The following is a 16,938-nucleotide window of genomic DNA, read 5'->3' as shown; positions in this document are numbered from 1 at the left end:
TTTCCTCCTACAGTTCTAATAAATAAATAAATAAGTCTTTAAAGAGAGAAAGAAATCGGGAAAGATGTCACAGCACTGATGCCCCTTCCAGTGCAGTTCAAACTTGAGTTGCGTCCATGACAAAGTATGTGCACTAGCCAGGTGAGCTATCTTCCTGGCCCAGATTTTTTAAATTTGTATTTTATTTGATAAAACAGAGAGAAGGGGCCTGGTGGTGGTACACCTGGTTGAGCACACATGTTACAATAAGCAAGGAACCAGGTTCAAGTTCCCAGTCCCCCAACTCGCAGTGAGAAAGCTTCATGAGTGCTGAAGCAATGCGGCAAGTGTCTCTGTCTCTCTCCCTCTCAATTTCTGGCTCTCTCCAATAAAAAAAAAAAAAAATTAAAAAAATAGATTTAAAAAAAAAGACGAGACGGGAGTCCGGAAATAGCGCGGTGGGTTAAGCGTACGTGGCGCAAAGCGCAAGGACGGGCAGAAGGATCCCGCTTCGGATCCCTCTACGGATCCCGCTTCGGATCCCAGTTGAGCCCCCAGCTCCCCACCTGCAGGGGAGTCACTTCACAGGCGGTGAAGCAAGTCTGCAGGTGTCTGTCTTCCTCTCCCTCTCTCTGTCTTCCTCTCCTCTCTCGATTTCTCTGTCCTATCCAACAACTACAACATCATCAACAACAAAAACTACAACAAAACAAAATAAATAATAATGATAAAAAAAAAGACGAGAGAAATTAAGAGGGGAAGGAGAGACAGAGAGGGAGAGGGAAAGACAATTATCTGCAGGTGTGCCTGACCAGTCATGAACTGTCTCCCCTGCAGGTGCGGAGAGGTAGGGAGGGGATATCAAGCCCAGTCCGTATGCATGGTAATGTGTGTGCTCAACCAGGTGCGCCGTTGGCCTGGCCCCGCTGGCCCAGACTTAATCTACTTCTTTCCCTCCAAGAATGATGCCTCCAGACTCCGTGTGCCTGCGCTGGCCCGTTTCCCTCCACCCTGTGTACTCGCTCTAGTCGGGTCCTTCTTGGCCTCCCTCTTGACCACATGACCTTCAATGTTCTTTTTCCACCTTTGTCCAAAAGAAAATAGCCACAGTCCTAAAACACACCATCACTATATCAGGAAATCATAAATACAAAACCGGGCTGATAATGACAAACAACTATACAAAAACAAACAAAAAAAATTACATCGATCTGTTAATCTGTTACATTTTCTGGGACGTGGTCATTGTAAAAACAAAAGAAAAACTAGGAAGGTGCCTCAGTCGCTGCCGTGTTTCAAAGTGGCCCAACGTCATTTTGAGTGAAACTAGTGGTGGGTGGAGTTGGTGCTGGGAGCAGGCGTGGAGAGCAGCTCGGCCTCTGGCCCCACCGTCAGTGGTAATCCTTGCTGAACTCCTGCAGGGCCCAGCGCTTGTCATCGGTTGTCTTCTTGAGCTGGGTGTACTCTTTCACCAGTCTGTCGAACTCCTCCCCAAGGACCTCATAGCTGCTCAGGACCTGTCGAGACTTCTCCATGTCCTCCTCTTGTAAGCGAATAGCCCCCTCCAAACGGTCCCTACGAGGCCAGACACAAAAGATAGGACATAAGGATCTGGCTCTTCTGACAGTCCACAGAGAGCGGGAACGCGTGTTCAAATGGATGAGGCTGGAGAGTCTGGGAACCAGCTCTGAAGAGCTGTGCCAGGGCCTTGGGAGTTCTTACCTAATGAGACGATGAACTTCCACTTTCTCAGCGGTGTAAGTGTCAGACAAAATCTTTAGCTCCTCCATCCTGACAGAGAGGAGAAATGTCAAGCTGAGCATCCCTGACAGCACAGGGAGGCCCGGGACACAGTGCCTGCTCAAGGTCAGGCTGCAGGCTGGGCCAGGTGACAGGGCAGACAGAACCCCTCTGAATTTCTGAGCTACTTGTTTCACGGGAAAGCTCCTGTTTTAGAACTTCAAACTGAAGACTCTGGGGCCAAGTGATGGTGCACCAAGCTGAGTACACACATTACCACACACAAGGAGCTGCGTTCAAGCCTCGGGAGTGGTGAAACAAGTATTGCAGGTGTCTCTCTTTCTCTTCCCCTGTCTCCCTCTTCTGTCTCCATTTGTCTCTATCCAAAAAAACCTAGAAAAAAAGATCTACTAGAGGGGCCAGGTGGTGGCACAGCTGGTTGAGCACATGTTACAGTGCACAAGAACCCAGGTTCAAGCCCCTGGTCCCCGCCTGCAGGGGGAAAGCTTTGCAAGTGGTAAAGCAGGGCTGCAGGTGTCTCTCTGTCTCTCTCCTCTATCTCCCCCTTCTCTCTCGATCTCTGGCTGTTTATATTCAATAAATAAAAATAATAATAATAATAATAATAAAAAGCCGCTGGGAATGGTGGATTCATTGTCCAAACACCAAGCCCCAGTGATACTCTGGTGACAAATGAATACACACATACATCCATACATAATTCAAGACTGTGGAATGCTTTTGGGTAATACGAAGGCACTGCTCTGTGGTGTTTATTGAATACCCACGAGATGCTAGGTGTAGTGGAGGGGAAAGAGCCACAAGGCCAAGGGCTGGAGGGGGTGGTAGTCGAGATCAGAGTCCCTGAGACACACTGACATCAGAGCTCACCTAAGCTTAAGGATCATGGCACTGCACTTGATCTCCAAGTACTGGGCATTGATGCGGTCCAGCTCAGACTGAGTCTTCAGCCGATGTTCCTGGAGAAGCCTCTGCAGTAAGGCAAGGCAGCGGAGAAGCACCTGAGCCGGAAGTGGGCGGGAGGAAGGGTCATCAACAAGAGTGTAGAAAAGAAGGCCGACTGGGGCCAGGTGTTGGCACACCTGGTTGAGCACACATGTTACAGCGTGCATGGACCTGGGTTCGAGCCCCCAGTCCCCACCTGCAGGGGGAAAGCTTCCCAAGTGGTAAAGCCAGGCTGCAGGTGTCTCTGTCTCTCTCCATCACCTTCTTCCCTCTTGATTTTTTAAAAAAATTTTTAAACATTTTATTTATTTATTTTCCCTTTTGTTGCCCTTGTTGTCTTCTTACTGTTGTTGTAGTTATTATTGTTGTTATTGATGTCGTCATTGTTGGATAGGACAGAGAGAAATGGAGAGAGGAGGGGAAGACAGAGAGGGGGAGAGAAAGATAGACACCTGCAGACCTGCTTCACCGCCTGTGGAGCGACTCCCCTGCAAGTGGGGAGCCGGGGGCTCGAACCGGGATCCTTCTGCCGGTCCTTGTGCTTTGCACCATGTGCACTTAATCCACTGCGCTACCGCCTGACCCCCCCCACTTGATTCTGGCTGTTTCTGTCCAATAAATGAATGTGAAAGAACCTGGGTTTGAGCACCGGCTCCCCACGAGCGGTGAAGCAGGTCTGCAGGTGATCTTTCTCCCTCTCAAACCTCTCTCTGTACTATCCAATAAAATAGAAAGAAGGAAAAAAAAAGGTGTGTGGGGGGTGAATGGCTGCTGGAAGTGGTGGATTCATAGTGCTGGCACCAAGCTCCAATAACCCTGGTGGGAAAAAAAACAAAAACAAAAAACCAGAACCAGTGATCCCACGGCCCTGCCAAACCTGGGAGTAGGTGGCACTCTTCTTCTCCAGCAGTACCATCCGCTCCTTCTGCTGGTTCTTGGCATGCTGGCACTGCTGTTTCTCATTCATCAGGACCTCTGCCAGTTTCCACACCTTTGCTGCCTTCAGGCTTTCACTATCTGAATCTGGGCAAAGAGACAGAGGATGGAACAGGGCAGCCCTCACTGCAGTGGCCTGCCTGAGGCCGTTTCCAGTGCCCGTGCCCTACATTCAGAGCGTCTTCTGGTGTCTTATTTAAAATGCTCTAGTTCTCATAATTAAGCTCTCTTTTCACCTTGAATTCCACTTGGTTTTACTTCTTAAATCATAGGGATAAAGATAACAGGAACACTATTAGCCAGCACAATTTCTTCTAGTCTATTCTGAGTCTCTGGGGAGGAACGGCCTCTTCCCTGAAACAAGAGGACACTCCCACTTGGCACCTTGCTGAATATATGAGTCCTGACAAACAACTTTGCTTTTATTCTGTCATCAAGGAAACAAACAAATTAGCATCTCAATGCTTTCCAGCTTTAGTTCCAAATCTAAAACTCAAATACGTTATTCTTCTGAGCGCAGACTAGGAGCCCTTGAAGGCCAGTTGCAAACAGGATGCAGAGTGCACTCACCTGCACTGGGGTTATGGTAGCAGAGCAGAGTGAAACATTTCTTCTTGAGCTGCTCTTCTACTTCTAGCTGGAGCCGAGCTTTCATCCACACAAAATCCTACAGCCCCAAATATAATCATACAAAAACAAATTAAAAAAAAATCCTACAGTCCCAGAAGCCAAAAGAGAGATAGAAACAAAGACTCTCTCAGCTCTGGCTTATGGTGGTGCGGGGACTGAACCTGGGACTTTGGAGCCTCAGGCATGAGAGTCTGTTTGCAGAACCATTATGTTGTCTCCCCCACCCCTCTCTGCCTCTCTATTTCCTCCTCCCTTCTTCCTTTCTCTCTGAACTATCAAATCAAATCAATAAATAAAAAGAGCAGTAGATTCATTGTGCAGGCACCAAGCTCTATTGCCCTGGTGGCAATAGGAAGAAAAAAAGAAAGAAGAAATAAAGGAAGGAAGGGAGGGAGGGAGGGCAGGCACCAACGTAAAGGACTCTTGGGGGTGGAGAGGCTTTCGGGTCCTGGTGCACAACGGTAGAGGACCTGGGTGGGATCTTGGAGCCTCAGGCATGAAATCCTTTTGCATAACCTTTATGCTATCACCGCAGCCCAGCATTTTACATTTTTATTATTTAAATTTCTTTAATATTTATTCTCTTTTGTTGCCCTTGTTGTTTTATTGTTGTTGTCATTGTTGGGTAGGACAGAGAGAAATGGAGAGAGAAAGGGAAAACAGAGAGAGGGGGAGAGAAAGATAGACACCTGCAGACCTGCTTCACCGCCTATGAAGCGACTCCCATGCAGGTGGGGAGCTGGGGGCTCGAAACGGGGTCCTTATGCTTTGCGCCACATGCGCTTAACCTGCTGCGCTACCGCCGACTCCCTATTTTTCATAAGTTTAACGACAAACATGTTTAACCATTTCTGAGTACCCCCTGAGAGGTGACACAGCAGCTAGAGTGCTGGACTTAAAAGCATGAGGCTTTAAGTTTGATCCCCAGCATCAGATATGTCAGAAACTCTGATTCTCTCAATTATAAGTAAATCCTTTTTAAAAACATTGTATAAGAAAAAAAAACCCTCAGTATATGGGGACCAGCAAAATCATTCACTTGGATAGTGTGCTGCTACGCCATGTGCACTGCCCAGAGTCCAACCTGGCCCCTACCACACTGAAGGAAGCACTGTTGTTGTAATCGCTTGGGCTATCTCTCTCTCTCTCTCTCTCAACAAAAACCAGGGGTCAGGTGGTGGCACACCTGGCTGAGGGCATGTTACAATGTGCAAGAAGCCAGGTTCAAGCCACTGATTCTCACCTACAGGGGGAAAGCTTTGCGAGTGGTGAAGCAGGGTTGCAGGTGTCTCTGTCTCTCTCCCTCTATATCACCCCCTCCTCTCTCGACTTCTGGCTGTCTCTATCCACTAAAGATTAAAAAAAAGAAAGAAAAGAAAAGAAAGTGGTGGCACAGTGGACCTCAAATATGAGGTCCCGAGTTCTATGTCTGGCATCACATGTATCAGAGTGATTTCTCTCTCATCCCTCTCATTAATCAGTAGATACTTAAAAATATATCTAAAAAAAATAAAAGAAACAAAAAAACCAATAAAAACTATACTGAAGAGATACTTAAAAATATATCTAAAAAAAATAAAAGAAACAAAAAAAACCAATAAAAACTATACTGAAGAGATTCAGCCATTGGACCAGGTGGTGGCACACATTACAGAGTATAAGGACCCAGGTTAAAGCCCTCAGTCCATCTACAGGGGGAAGTTTTCCTTTCTTTCTTTCTTTCTTTCTTTCTTTCTTTCTTTCTTTCTTTCTTTCTTTCTTCCCTTTTGTTGCCCTTGTTGTTTTATTGTTGTAGTTATTATTGCTGTTGTTTCTGGTGTCATTGTTGCTGGATAGGACAGAGAAAAATGGAGAGAGTAAGGGGAGACAGAGAGGGGAGAGAAAGACAGACACCTGCAGACCTGCTTCACCACTTGTGAAGCGACCTCACTGCAGGTGGGGAGCCAGGGGCTCGAACTGGGATCCTTACATGGGTCCTTGAGCTTTGCGCCACGTGCACTTAACCCTCTGCGCTACTGTCTGACTCCCCAGGGGGAAGTTTCATGAGCTTGGAGCAATGTGCAGGTGTCTCCTCTCTCCTTCCCTCTGGATTTCTGTCACTACCCAATAAATAAATAGAATTAAACTGAAAAAATATTAAAAAGAAAAAGAATTTAGCCCCTTTGCCTCTTTGGTGCCAACGCATGCCCTGTGCCCACCTCTGAGGGTGGCATGAGCTCCAGAAGGTCCACTTTCTCCAGCCGTAGCAGGGGAGACAGCTCCTTCGTCTGACTTGGAACTATGAGCCGGGTCAGTTCAGTCACAAGTAGCCGCTGTTCTAGGGTTTCATGAAACTGAGGGAATGGAGAATACAAAGAGGTTACTTTCAGACTTCTCCCGTGTCATCCTCAGGAAAAAGCTCTTCCCCCATTTTCAAGATCCTCAAACATACCACACCCTTCAGAAAACTTCTCGACTGTCAATGTCTTTTCCTGTCAATCTTTTTCAAAACATTGACAACACACCCACTCCCCCGCCACAATTATCATCCATTCCTTTTTTTTTTTAAAAAATAATTAAAAAAAATTTTATTTTATTTTCCTTTTTGTTGCCCTTGTTTTTTTATTGTTGTATTGTTGTTGTTGATGTTGTCATTGTTGGATGGGAAAGAGAGAAATGGAGAGAGGAGGGGAAGACAGAGAGGGGGAGAGAAAGAGATACCTACAGACCTGCTTCACTGCTTGTGAAGCTTTCCCCCTGTAGGTGGTGACTAGGGGCTTCAACCTGCGTCCTTGTGCACTGTAACATGTGCATTCAACCGGGTGTACCACCACCCGGCCCCTTCCTTTTTAAATTTTTTTTTTCCAGACAGCGAAAAATTGAGAGGGGGGGAAGGGGTAGGTAGGGAAGGAGAGAGAGGAAGAGAGACACCTGCGATACTGCTTCACAGCTCACAAAGCTTCCCCTCTGCAGGTGTCGACAGGGGCTCGAGCCGGTCCCCTCACCCACTCCTTTTTTGATAACCACTACTCACAGCTTCTATATGCCCCAAACTAACAGCCACATGCAGTCACACTTGGCTTGACTATTCAGACCGCTGCTCCCCAGCTCCTACTTCATCTCTGCTGCCTTCTTACCTTTTTGTCCTCAGAAGTTAAATGTGTGTCTTGTGTCTTTACATAGTGGTCTACAAGCAGCTCCTGAATGACTCTCTGTAAAATTTCAGACCTCAACCATGTTGTCTTACGCAGCCGAACTTCCTGCCATGCCTACAGAACAAAAAGGTCCCAGGTAAGGAACTTCTCTCTCTCTCTCTCTCAGCAGACAGCTCCTTCTTCCAGAGCCTTACCTGGTCCTGCTCCTTTGACAGGGTGAGACTTAAGCCACTCTCATCCATATACTGTGAGAGACTGAGCAACAGTTTGCTGAAGTGTGGATTCTGTAAGAGGTCTTCTTCACTCAAGTTACAAGGAGGAAGCTGTTTGCTGCACACTTAATGGCATAATCCCCACAGGGAGGAAGAAAAAAAAAAGAAAGAAAAGTGATAGACTTACTTTGTATAATTGAACTTAATTTTTAGCTTAGTACACCTTTCAAGAGAACCTCAGCTTTTATAGGGAAATATTTTAACTCTGATTAGTCATTTTCAAAAATGTAGTCAAAAATCTACAACTAGGGCAACAGAAGGGAATAAATAAATAAATAAATATTTAAAAAAAAAAATAATAATAAAAGCCTACAAATAAACTACAGGCAGTCTTAAAATTCACAAACATTTATGATAGAGAAAAGGGCTTAAACCCCCAGCCCCCACCTGCAAGGGGAAACTTCACAAGTAATAAAGCAGTGCTGTGGTGTTTCTGCCTCCCTCTCTCTCTCTCCATCTCTCTTACCTATCAATTTCCCTGTCTTGATCCAAAATAAATAAATAAATATATATATATATATTTAAATTATTTATTTATTCATGAGAAAGATAGAGAGAAAGAACCAGCAATCACTCTGGTACATGTGCTGCCTGGGATCGAACTCAGGACCTCATGCTTGAGTCTAGTGCCTTAGCCACTGCACCACCTCCCGGACCACAATAAATATATGTTTTTTTTTGGGAGTCGGGCTGTAGCGTAGTGGGTTAAGCGCAGGTGGCGCAAAGCACAAGGACCGGCATAAGGATCCCGGTTCGAACCCCGGCTCCCCACCTGCAGGGGAGTCACTTCACAGGCGGTGAAGCAGGTCTGCAGGTGTCTATCTTTCTCTCCCCTTCTCTGTCTTCCCCTCCTCTCTCCATTTCTCTCTGTCCTATCCAACAACGACAACAACAATAATAACTACAACAATAAAAAAAATATATATATATGTTTTTAAAAAGAAAGAAAAGAGGGAGTCTGGCAGTGGCACAGCGGGTTAAGCGCACGGGGCACAAAGCGCAAGGACCAGCGAAAGGCTCCCGGTTCGAGCCCCTGGCTCCCCACCTGCAGGGGAGTCGCTTCACAGGTGGTGAAGCAGGTCTGCAGGTGTCTATCTTTCTCTCCCCCTCTCTGTCTTCCCCTCCTCTCTCCATTTCTCTCTGTCCTAGCCAACAACAACGACATCAATAATAACCACAATAATGTTAAACAAGTGCAACAAAAGGGAAAATAAATAAATATTAAAAAAATAAAATCAATACAAAAAGAAAGAAAAAAAGGATATTAGTTTGGATATTAGGAATGAGCATACTAACATTTTTAAAAGCTTAAAAGTAGGGATGTAGTACCTTTTATTTAAAAATGTTGATTTTCCCTTTTGTTGCCCTTGTTTTTTATTGTTTTTGTAGTTATTAGTACTGTTGTTGTTGATGTCGTTGTTGGATAGGACAGAGAGAAATGGAGAGGAGAGGGGAAGACAGAGAGGGGGAGAGAAAGATAGAGACCTGCTGACCTGCTTCACCGTCTGTGAAGCGACTCCCCTGCAGGTGGGGAGCCAGGGACTCGAACCCGGATCCTTGTGTCAGTCCTTGCGCTTTGTGCCCCGTGCGCTTAACCCGCTGCGCTACGGCCTGACTCCCCCACCCTTTTTTTTTAACAGAAGACTGCTTCTGAGGCATTTTTTTAATTTTTATTTTTTAATATCTTTGCTTATTTATTGGATAGAGACATCCAGGAGTTGAGAGGAAATGGGAGGTAGAGGGAGACAAACAAGAGACCTACAGCCACTCGTAAAGCTTTCCCCTGTCCCAGGGGACCAAGGGCTTGAACCTGAGTCCTTGTTCACTGTAATGAGTGCACTCAGCTAGATGTACCAGCACCCGGCCCCGGAAATGCAGTACCTTTGTAAAAACAATCCATTAAATCAACATTTCCTCAATAAAATAATACTGGAGGGGGGGGGAGGAAGAGTGGAAATACAGTTGGAAAATATTAGACACATTAAAAAAAAATAAGGGGTAGTATTTCTTAAAATAACTAGAATTCTTAAGGGGGGAAATACATGTAGCATGGGTGGGGGAGATAGCAAAGTGTTATACCACAGATTTTCTTATCTTAGATCCTAAACTGCTGGTTCAATCCCTGGCACCAACATAAACCAGAACAGAGAAGTGCTCTGATTAAATTTAAAAAAAAAAAAAAAAAAGGAGTTGGGCAGTAGCGCAGTGGGTTAAGCGCACTTGGCGCGAAGCACAAGGACTGGTCAGAATCCCGGTTCGAGCCCCCGGCTCCCCACCTGCAGGGGAGTCGCTTCACAGGCGGTGAAGCAGGTCTGCAGGTGTCTGTCTGTCTCTCTTCCTTCTATATCCCCCTCTCTCAATTTCTCTCTGTCTCTACCCAATAACAAATAAATAAAGTTAAAAAAAAAAAAAGTAAATGAAGACATTAGCTATCCAAATTCTCTGTAATGGAAATAAATCTGTGTTGTTGATACATGAGAACAAGCGTGAGAAACTGGGATTCTCAGGTTACCCCGTATGCTCAAGGGGCCTTCTATTTTAATTTTTCTTATGGTGTACTTTCTGTTGGGATCTCGCTTTAGTCACATGCCAAACACTAGAATTTGTATTCACTGGACCACAGAAAAAGTCCTTTTGGAGAATAAGATATCCCCCCTGTGCCCCCCCACCCCCAGGCACTGATGGATCAATACAGAAATGGTCAAATATCCACTATTTGAGGTGCAGGAAGGTCTTAAGATGTGGGAAGAAGTCAAGGCAGGTCAATGTGCAAGATGGAAGGAGCTGAGATTTGGGGAGCTAAGAAGGGAAATTCAAGGCATAGGCGGGAATGAAGCCTGGGGGGGCTTGCTGGCCCTCCTTATCTTCAGGGATGCTTGCTGACACAGCTAGGAACAGCTAGAGTTTGCAATGCCAGGGATCAAACACAGGGCCTCAGGCTCTGCCCTCTGAGTCACTTGCCCTGGTGTGGGATATCTTGAGTTTTTTAGTCTGCTGTACAAGCAGGTACTGAACAGAGGTCAGTGCTGTACTATTTTCCAGTAACCATATACTCAAGGATATTCACATATATTCACATATCCTAGTCTCTCCAGAAAGACAGGTTTCTGTGAGAGAAACCATACTGTTGTACATTACAAATTCTTTTTACAAATTTATTTAAAAGTATTTATTTATTCCCTTTTGTTGTTCTTGTTGTTTTTTTATTGCTGTAGTTGTTGTTATTGCTGTTGCCATTGTTGGATAAGACAGAGAGAAATGGAGAAAGGAGGGAAAAAGGGGGAGAAAAAGAGAGACACCTGCAGACCTGCTTCACCGCCTGTGAAGCGACTCCCCTGCAGGTGGGGAGCTGCGGGCTCGAACTGGGATCCTTATGCCGGTCCTTGAGCTCTGTGTCACCTGTGCTTAACCCGCTGCGCTACCACCCGACTCCGTACAAATTCTTTTTTAAAATTATTATTATAGAAGACAAAAACTTGAAAAAGACCTTCCTAGGGGTTAGGAGAGTTCACCCATAGACTGGCACCTTCTCCCTTGACAGTGCGCGGCTTCGCCATGTGCGTGAGCTCACTGAAGGAGGCTTTGTCGCTATCGTCTCTGTCACTGTCTCAGCCTCTCTACCTCTGTCTCTCTTCAAAGGGGGGGTAGCATCTTACTAGGGGTCAAGCTCTGCTTTCAAACTTTGCACCACATGGGGGCAGCATGGACAACTCTGAGGAAGCTCCATGGATGGCGGAGCAGTGCTGTGATTTGCTCACCTGTCTCTGACTCTCCTCTCTAAGGAAGGAAAAGAAGGAAGAAAGGAAGAGAAGGAAGGAAGGAAGGAAGGAAGGAAGGAAGGAAGGAAGGAAGGAAGGAAGGAGAAAGAGAAAGAAAGTGTGGTCTGGGAGCTTGCGCAGCAGATAAAGCACTGGACTCTCAGGCATGAGGTCCTGAGTTCTACCCCCGGCTGCACATGTACCAGAGTGATGTCTGGTTCTTTCTCTCTCTCTCCTTTCTCATTAATAAATAAATAAAATCTTTGCGGCTGGGTGGTGGTACACCTGGTTAAGTGCATATGTTACAGTGTGCAAGGATCCGGGTTCAAGCCCCCAGTCCCTACCTGCAGGAGAGAAGCTTCACGAGTGGTAAAGCAGTGTTAGAAGTGTCTCTGTGTGGTCCAGGAGGTGGCACAGTGGCTAAGGCACTAGACTCTCAAGCATGAGGTCCTGAGTTCAATTCCTGGCAGCACATGTACCAGAGTGATGTCTGATTCTTTCTCTCTCTCCCCTATCTTTCTCATAAATAAATAAAATCTTTAAAAAAAAAAAAAAGTGTCTCTGTATCTCTCTCCCTCTCCAGCCCCTTCTCTCTCAATTTCTGGCTGTCTCTATCCAATAAATAAAGATAATAAAAATAAATAAATACAACAAGGGCAACAAAAGGGAATAAATAAATAAAATAAATATTTAAAAAATAAATAAATAAATAAATAAATAAAATCTTTAAGAACATAAAAGAAAAGAGAAAGATGGCTGGGAAGATAGCATAATGGTTCTGCAACTAGACTTTCATACCTGAAGCTCTGAAGTACCAGGTTCAATCCAGCACCACCATAAGCTAGAGCTGGGCAGTGTCTCTTAGATTCTCTATCTGTCTCTCTGTATCTCTCTGAGTAAAATAAAATAAATATTTAAAAAGAAAGGAAAAACTGAGCCCAGGCAGCCACACACAGCAGCCCTGAGTTGACTGCCTAGTGCCACAAAAACCCGAAACAAACCAAAAGCTCCCTAGCTAAGTCATCAGCCTTGTTACAAATGATTACCCTTACCTTGTTGGAGTACTACCATCCCTTCTCCAGGCAAGCAAAAATCCCCAGAAGCCATCGGATTTTCTTGAGGCTCTTATCTATAGGTGGAGTGAAGGAAAACAAAAAGATGAATAAGCTGGCAGACTGCTCCAGAGGAAAATACCTTGGACTGGAATTTCTGTTGTCTGCAAGTTCAGAAGGAAGCTCGGGAATCGCTCTGAGCGGAAGAACTCCAACACATCCTGGGTCCTGAGCACTTCCATGAATCTGTTAGCAGCTGACTTCAGCGTGGGCAGGCAAAGACTGCCACGTATTCCAAGCTGTCTAGTAAGGAGCTTCCGACGGAAAGAAAAACTTTTTTCTTTTTCTTTTTTCTTTTTTTTTTTTAGATGAAAGTGCCCACAAGGCTGGATTCTTTCAGGTGGTGGCGCACTTGGTTGAGCGCTTGTGTTACAATGTGCAAGGACCCAGGTTCGAGCGCCCAGCCCCCACCTGCAGGGGGAAGGCTTTGCAAGTAGTGAAGCAGTGCTGCAGGTGTCTCTGTCTCTCTCTCTCTCCCTCCCTACCTTTCCCTTCCCTCTTGATTTCTGGCTGTCTCTATCCAATAAAAAATATTTATTTCTATTTTTTTCTTATTAGATAGAGACAGAGAGACGTTAAGAGGGGAGAAGGAGATAGAGAGGGAAAGAGGCAGAGAGACACCTGCAGCCCTGCTTCATCACTCATGAAGCTTCCAGGGGCTTGAAGCTGGGTCCTTTCGCACTATGACTGTTTAACCAGGTGTGCTACCACGTGCTCCCAGGGGGAAAAAAAAACAACAAAACCTTCCCATTTCACTAGACAGGATAACCGTCCCTCCCTTCCTCCATCCTTCTAACATTGGACTGCTACTGTCCAGTTCTGAGTGAACTGAAGCAGGCATCTGCTTTTACCTCTCAAACAATTCAGCTATCCAATCTCCTAATAGTTCCTTGTGCCTGTTCATCTAAGGTCTGTAGTTCTTTTTGTGTGTTGCTGTTGTTTTTGAGACAGAGAGCGTGAAAGAGAACACAGCATAGAAGCTTCATTCGGTGTGCTGGGGGCTGGGCTTGAACCTGGGTCGTGCCCACAGTAAAGCAAGTGCACTATCCAAGTGAGGGGTTTCACCAGCCAGCCCTGTCAGTTTTTTTTTTTTTTTAAAGATTTTATTTATTGATTGATGAGAAGGATAGGAGAGAGAAAGAACGAACCAGACATTTCTCTGGTACATGTGCTGCCTGGGTTTGAACTCAAGACCTCATGCTTGAGTCTAATGCTTTGTCCACTGCATCACCTGTCAATAGTTTTTGATAATTAACCGTAGAATCATTCATCCCACACTTTAATAGCACCAGTTAAAAATAAATAAATAAATAAATAAATAAATAAATAAATAAATAAATAAATAATAAAAAAGGCAGGCCAAGCAGGATGACAGGGAGGGAAGAGCAATGCCAAAGAAGCAAGTCAAAGCAGCCAGGGAGGCCCAGAGGAAAGCCATCAGGTTTTCGCTAGAACACCGAGCACAGTGAATAGAGTAATGCAAAGGGGGCAGTAATGATGGGCAGTTTGGACCGTGGAGACAAAAATTTACCCTTGCATTATCATATACATATATATAAAAAACTTTTTTTTGCTCCACCCCCACCCCCGCTCCCCCTGTAAGTTGTCAAGCTTCAAAGGGCAGACACTGGAGGTTATTATGATTTAACAATTCATGTTCACAAGATATCTGGCTCACCCCCTCCTTTTATGAGTAACATCAAAGTAACTAGTTGTTTGGTAACACTGTCTAGAGGGGTGAAGCTGAGGAGTCAGGTGGCTAGAACTTTAATTTGCAGCTCAGCTGTTGCTCTGGTGTGTGAATTTAATGGAAATCTGTTTTGTGCCACAGCTTTTTCTACCTGAGAAAGTGCGATAGGATTGTTTTTGTTTTAACTTTATTTTATATGACAGGGCAGAGAGAAGTTGAGAGGCATGGGGGAGATGGACAGAGAGGCACCTGCAACCCTGCTTCACCACTGGTGAAGTTCCCCCCCTGCAGGGGGGTTTGAACCAGGATCCTTGCTCATGGACCAGCACCCAGCCCCCAGGAATTCTTGCTTAGGAGGAGAAGGTTAAGAATTAAAGAGTCGGAAGTCAGGCAGTAGCGCAGCGGGTTAAGCGCACACGGGGCAAAGCGCAAGGACGGGTCTAAGGATCCGGGTTCGAGCCCCCAGCTCCCCATCTACAGAGGAGTCGCTTCACATGTGGTGAAGCAGGTCTGCAGGTGTCTTTCTCTCCTCCTCTCTCCATTTCTCTCTGTCCTATCCAACAACAATAACTACAACAAAACAAGGGCAACAAATGGGAATAAATACTAAAAAAAAGAATTAAAGAGTTGGGAGGCATTAGACAGTATAATGGTTATGCAAACAGGCTCTCATGCCTGAGGCTCCAAAGCCCCAGGTTTGATCCCCCGCATCACCATAAGCCAGAGCTGAGCAGTGCTCTGGTTAAAAAAAAAAGTCAAAGTTGTGGTCTGGGAGGTGGCGCAGTGGATGAAGCACTGGACTCTCGAGCATGAGGTCCTGAGTTTGATCCCCGGCAGCACATGTACCAGAGTGATGTCTGGTTCTTCCTCTCCTCCTGTCACTCTCATGAATAAATTCTTTTAAAAAAAAAAAAAATTGCACAATCAACTAGTCCACAAAAGTCACTGCTTAGTTCAGCTCCGAGTTTCAAGAACCGTGTATCCTTTACCTAAGCCTGCAAGTCAGTTCTGCGGGCAAATTTCGCACAAGGGAAGGAAAAACTGACCCCAATTTTTTTTTTCCAGTAAATCACCAGCTTTTGGGAAGGTCAGGTTTCGAAGCTGAAAACTCTTGTCTGTCTGTCTGTCTGTCTGTCTGTCTCAGAGTCCACACTCCAGCCTGACAGTGTGAACTGACCCACATTTTAATACAGCCAGGGCAACTGCTCAGTAGGTTTGCTTTTCTTTCTTACTTTTTTTTTTTACCTGTCTTTTCCTTTCTTTTTCTCGCTATTTTTTTCCTTTCTTTCTTTCCTTTCCCTCTCGCTTTCCTTTCCTCTTTCTTCTTTTTCCCCCTTCTGTTTTTTCCCAGAGCACTGCTCAGCTCTGGCTTATGGGGAGCGGGGGATTGAACTTGGGACTTCGGAGCCTCGGGGATGAGAGTCTGTTCGCATAACCGCCATGCTATCTACCCCGCCCACTTTCTCCCCCCACCTCCCTTTCATTCCGTTTCCCTCTCTTCTTCCCTTCCTCCCCACCACTCCGCGCTCGTCGGCGGCTGCGGCTGCGGGGACGCGGCCCCGGGACGTGCGGCCTCCCGTCTGCTCGGCGCGGCCGCTGGGCGCCGCACTGACGCGCAGTCGGTTTCCCCGGCGTTTTCACAGACGTGACCCTCGCGAGACCCGGGATGACTCGCCCTGCGGAGTCGGCCCCACGGCGCCGCCGCCCCGTCAGTCTGAGCCGCCCAGGCTTCCCGAGGACGCACCCGCCGGGCGCCCTCCTCCCCGCACCTTCGAACAAACCTGCGCAACCCGGGGGCGCTAAGGCCAAGCCGAGAGGGATGGATCGGATCGGGCGCGCCGCAGCGTCACTCCCCCCGACCCCGCCCGCCCGCCCGCCCACCCGAACCCGGGTTCCGGAACCTCTCACTCTGAGGTCTCGCTGGGGCGGGGGGGAAGAAGCAAGGATGCAGGACCGCTGGGCAAGGTCCTGGTAAGGCAAAGGGCTGCGGAAGCCGCGCGGGGCGAGGGGCGGGGCTAAAGTCCAGGCGGGAACAGTAGCCCCGCCCCTCGCCCTGCGCGCGCCCTAAAGCCCCAACCGCCGGGACCGAGGCGGGCCCGGAGGGGGCGGGGCTTCTTTCCCTTTTCTTGAAAAATTAACAGCTGCCATTTAAAAAAATATTTATTTATTCCCTTTTGTTGCCCGTGTTGTTTTATTGTAGTTTTTGTTGTTGGATAGGACAGAGAGAAATGGAGAGAGGAGGGGAAGGCAGAAGGGGGAGAGAAAGACAGACACCTGCAGACCTGCTTCACCGCCTGTGAAGCGACTCCCCTGCAGGTGGGGAGCCGGGGGCTCGAACCGGGATCCTTAAGCTGGGCCTTGTGCTTTGCGCCACCTGTGCTTAACCCGCTGCGCTACCGCCTGTCTCCCAACATCTGCTATTTCTAAGACTTATTTTTTCTCTTTTATATTTTTTATTTATTATTGGAAAAAGAGAAATTGAAAGGGGAGGGAGAGCTAGGCAGACAGATGGGCGGAGTAGATAGCATAATATTATGCAAAGAGACTCTCATGCCTGAGGGTCCCAGGTCCCAGGTTCAATCCCCCCACACCACCATAAGCCAGAGCTGAGCAGTGCTCTGGTTAAAAGAGAGAGAATGAGAAAGCAAAGGGTAAGAGACAGACACCTGCAGTTCTGCTTAACAGCTTGTGAAGTTTCCCCCCTGCAGGTGGGGACCAGGG

General features: G+C 46.6%; 1 protein-coding gene across 6 annotated transcripts; it reads right to left on the bottom strand.

The window, feature by feature from the left end:
- Positions 1-1,166: 1,166 nt before the first annotated feature.
- Positions 1,167-16,177, bottom strand: HAUS4 (HAUS augmin like complex subunit 4). 6 transcript variants are annotated; one of them, XM_060175325.1, is made up of 10 exons: positions 16,119-16,177; positions 12,468-12,544; positions 7,580-7,722; positions 7,368-7,499; positions 6,450-6,584; positions 4,192-4,288; positions 3,563-3,708; positions 2,611-2,741; positions 1,702-1,770; positions 1,167-1,554 (listed from the first exon to the last, which is right to left on the bottom strand). In XM_060175325.1, the coding sequence occupies exons 2-10, from the start codon at positions 12,520-12,522 to the stop codon at positions 1,371-1,373; spliced, it is 1,092 nt and encodes a 363-aa protein (XP_060031308.1). In that variant the 5' UTR covers positions 12,523-12,544; positions 16,119-16,177; the 3' UTR covers positions 1,167-1,370. The 6 variants fall into 6 exon arrangements, with proteins under 6 accessions (XP_060031308.1, XP_060031309.1, XP_007537788.1 ...); XM_060175326.1 differs by having other exon boundaries at positions 16,126-16,147; XM_007537726.3 differs by lacking the exon at positions 16,119-16,177 and adding an exon at positions 15,999-16,093.
- Between the last annotated feature and the right edge of the window lie 761 nt (positions 16,178-16,938).

This window comes from Erinaceus europaeus, chromosome 16, assembly GCF_950295315.1.
Source record: "Erinaceus europaeus chromosome 16, mEriEur2.1, whole genome shotgun sequence".
NCBI classification, from domain to species: Eukaryota; Metazoa; Chordata; class Mammalia; order Eulipotyphla; family Erinaceidae; genus Erinaceus; species Erinaceus europaeus.
The sequence above is the reverse complement of the archived record's forward strand: the minus strand, read 5'-3'. Positions and strand labels throughout refer to the sequence as shown.